This window comes from Bufo gargarizans, chromosome 5 (assembly GCF_014858855.1).
Source record: "Bufo gargarizans isolate SCDJY-AF-19 chromosome 5, ASM1485885v1, whole genome shotgun sequence".
In the NCBI taxonomy this organism is placed as follows: Eukaryota; Metazoa; Chordata; class Amphibia; order Anura; family Bufonidae; genus Bufo; species Bufo gargarizans.
This window is the reverse complement of record NC_058084.1, coordinates 451,665,786-451,669,860: the sequence shown is the minus strand read 5'-3', so window position 1 is coordinate 451,669,860 and position 4,075 is coordinate 451,665,786. Positions and strand designations below refer to the sequence as shown.

Below are 4,075 nucleotides of genomic sequence, written 5' to 3'. Positions count from 1 at the left end.
TTTGGGACACGTCTCCATGTAAGCAAATCGCGGCGCAACTCACCATTCAAAAAAAGAGACAGAAAAGTATGCCAGCCCTGGGGTGGAGTAGAAATTAGACTGTTTTTACGCAAAATAAGGCGCACCTACATAAATAGGACGGAAATTAGGTGCAAAAGTTTAAAAACTTCTGAATTAGTCTTAAAGGGGTTGTCTCATCATGGACAATGGGGGCATATCGCTAGGATATACACCCATTGTCTTATAGGTGCGGGTCCCACCGCTGGGACCCGCAACTATATCGAGAATAGAGCCCCGCCAGTGAAGGAGGGCGCACTGTGCATGCGCAGCCGCCCTCCATTCATTTTCTATGGGGCCGGCGAAAATAGCCAAGCGCCGGCTCGGCTATTGTTCGTCGGCCCCATAGAAATGAATGGGAGCGGGGGCCGCGCATGCACTTGGCTATTTTCGCCGGCCCCATAGAAAATGAATGGAGGGCGGCTGCGCATGCACAGTGCGGCCTCCTTCACTGGCGGGGCTCTATTCTCGATATAGTTGCGGGTCCCAGCGGTGGGACCCGCACCTATAAGATAATGGGTGTATATCCTAACGATATGCCCCCATTGCCCATGATGAAACAACCCCTTTAAAACTTAAAACAGGTGCAAAATCAGTTGGTAAATGAGACTTAAAAAATAAGACAGTTGGAAACAGATTTTTTACTTATGAAAACAGGCGCAGATACTACAGTAAATGTGCCCCTATATCTTCCACATTATAAATCAGAACTAAACACAGTCCTTGACCTGCAGGGGTTAATAGTTTGTTCTCAGAAGATCTCCGCCCTTTGTAGGAAGTAAAGAAACCTTTTCACTTTCGATTCCTGATCTTCCTCACTACAATGGCGTCTGCTGAGCTGAGGGACGAGCTGAACTGCTCCATCTGCCTGAGCCTCTATACGGATCCCGTATCCCTGAGATGTGGACACAACTTCTGCCGCTCGTGTATTGTAAGTGTGCTGGATGCACAGGAGGCAGGCGGAGTGTATTCCTGTCCTGACTGCAGAGTGGAATATCCAGAGCGTCCGGCCCTGGAGAAGAACAGGAAGCTAAGTAATATAGTGGAGCGTTTCTTATCTACTCAGCCTGATATGGAGAAGACCAGAACCTTCTGTAGTTACTGCACAAAGTCTCCTGTACCAGCTGTGAAGTCATGTCTGCAGTGTGAGAACTCTCTATGTGATGACCACCTGACCGTCCACAACCAGACGATGGATCATGTATTATCAGAACCCACCAGCTCCTTTGGAAAGAAAAAATGTTCCATCCACAAGAAGGTTCTGGAGTATTACTGCCTGCAGGACGCAACTTGTCTATGTGTGTCTTGTTGTCTGTTCGGGAAGCACAGGGGTCATCAGGTGGAACATCTAGTTGAAGCTTCAGAAAAGAAGAAGAAGAAACTGAGGAAATATCTGGATGAACTAAACCCACAAAAAGCAAAAAATCAGGCAAAAATCCAGAGTCTGTACAATGATAAGGGGAAAATACAGAAGAGAGTCTCTGAGAAGAGGAAAAACATCAATACGTTATTTATGAACATTAGGGAGCAACTGGACATTGCAGAAAGGAAAGTTCTGAGTGAGATCTCCAGGCAGGAGATGAAGATGGTGTCCCAGATAGATGATCTGATGAAGAAGATGGAAATAAAAGAGGATGAGCTGTTTAGGAAGATGCGTCACATGGAGGAGATGTGTCGTATCACTGACCCAATAAGACTCTTACAAGAAAGTGGCATTACAGTATGTAGCCATGCAGATGATGAGGACACAGGTGGAGATGGTGGACAGATGAATTCTGAGGAGGTGGGATTGGTTCCAGGACAAGCAAAAGTTCAAGTGTCTGACTCCAAAGTACAGAATAATGAGACTGATATAAAAACTGTCCTACAAGAATCAGACCAAAGAACATCCCTTAGTAACAAGAGAGTGGTGACAGAAGAAGCTGCAGTCAGAGACAATGAGGTGGCTGATGATCTGGAAGATGTTCAGATCTCATCTATATTACACAGATCTTTGAAGGATGTTATCACTTATGTAACCTCAAAGTTCGGGATCCATGTTCCTGACATATTGCTGGATGTGGACACGGCTCATACATACATAGGATTATCAGAAGATCTGAGAACAGCATCAGATTTGGACATAAACCAGGAACGACCAGAATCTCCCGGAAGGTTCCAGACATACTGCCAAGTATTAAGCCGATGTAGCTTCTCCTCAGGAAGACATTACTGGGAGGTAGAGTGGAACCAGATAGGAGACTGTGGCATCGGAATGTCCTATCCCAGTATAGAAAGGAATGGAGATCAGTCAGCTATTACACAGAACGATAAATCTTGGTGTTTGTTTCTTTCTGAAGAAAAACATTTAGCATTTGATAACTCAGTCAAAATAATCCTTGATGTAAATCCAACTTGTCCAACAGTTGGAGTCTTCTTAGACTATGAGGCCGGGCGTCTGTCCTTCTACGAGCTGTGTGACCCCATCAGACACTTGCACACCTTCCGCGCCTCCTTCACTGAACCCTTACATGTTATCCTCTATGTCGATGGAGCCTCTGTTAAAATAAGAAGCTGAGTCCCATGTTGCCCACATTATAATCACTATATAGATCTGTAAAAAGCTTGTCTTCAGCAGGACCCTCTGAGAACATGAAGTCCATAATTGGGAATAAATATTTAACCCCTCAGATGATAAGGGCTGCTCCTGGTGACCGAATGGTGCCCTGCAGGAAGAATTCTGGAGGCGTTTGGTTGCTGCGGCAGTCAGGAACCTTGTAAAAACTCCCAGGCCCACCATAGGAGAGTTCCTACTGAACCTTGCCTATGGCAGGGCTTAATAGGTACACAGCGATTTTACCATAGATTGCAATGGTAAACCATTGCAGTCTTTGGTATAAGCGATCTAAAAATCACATGTTCTAGTCCTGTAGGGGGGTTAAAAATAAAGAAAAAAAAGTAAATAATTTTTTTTTTTAATATAGAAAAAATTAAAATAATTTATAGTTAATACGGTTGAAAAAAGACAAACGTCCATCAAGTTCAACCAATTCAAATCACCTCCTTTTCCAATTTTACAAATAATAATAATAATAAGAAAAATATATAAACATCATTGGTATTGCCATATCCGAAAAAGGCCAAACTACTGAAATATTAAAGTATTTATCCTGGATAGTGAAAGGCGTAACAGAAAAAAAAAAGAATGGGAAAATTGCTTGCTTTTTTAGTTGCTTTACCTCCCCAAAAAACTGAATAAAAAATGATCAAAAAGTCATTCATACCAAAATGGTATCAATAAAAACTAGAGCTCGCTCCACAACAATATGAGCCTTTCATGGCTCCATAGACAGAAATATAAAAAAGGGTTGTTTCAATGTTTTTATTTTTTTAAAGTATTACCGTAAAACATAAAAGCTATCTATATTTGGAATAACTGCTATGATAACTGAAAAGTAGAAAAAATATGGCCCTTGGAAAATGAGGAGAAAAAAAATGAAAATTGGCCTGGTTCCTGTGGCTCTCCACTTCCTGTCCAAGCTCAGCTTAACACACCAATCACTGGCCTTGCTGGTGGCCCACCTCATCGGTGATTGGCTGAGCGAGCCTATCCTGGCATCTCCGGCGTGTTAAGCAGGGACAAGAAGTAGAGAGAAGCAGGGACTTGAGAAGCAGCTGCGGGGATCGGGGAAGGTCAGGTCTTGGTAATTTATTTTCTAAATTGTCTCTGAAAAAAGAATAAAACCCTATAATGGGGAAGATGTCCTGAGATTGATAACTGTTGATCATTAGAGGGTTATTTCTATCGGATGAAGTGGTGGTAGATAGGTAGAATATGTGATTTCCCCGTCGACTGCCGGGACCCCCGATGATCCTGAGAGCAGCGCTGACTGTATTATCGGGGGGCAGTATGTAAAGCTGAGGTTTTGTCTGACCGGAAGGAGCTTTTACATGTATAATACTTATTCCTTTTTTGTATGATTACAGTGGAGCACTTCTCTGTTTCTCATGGTCTTTCTTAATAAACATGTAAATTGGG

General features: G+C 42.9%; 1 protein-coding gene across 1 annotated transcript; it reads left to right on the top strand.

The window, feature by feature from the left end:
- The first annotated feature begins 847 nt into the window (after positions 1-847).
- LOC122938364 (E3 ubiquitin-protein ligase TRIM11-like) lies at positions 848-4,075 on the top strand. Its single transcript, XM_044293825.1, has one exon. The coding sequence runs from the start codon at positions 881-883 to the stop codon at positions 2,612-2,614; it is 1,734 nt and encodes a 577-aa protein (XP_044149760.1). The 5' UTR covers positions 848-880; the 3' UTR covers positions 2,615-4,075.

Coding starts and splice junctions, on each gene's coding strand:
- LOC122938364 (XM_044293825.1), top strand. CDS start 881: ATGGCGTCTGCTGAGCTGAGGGACGAGCTGAACTGCTCCATCTGCCTG.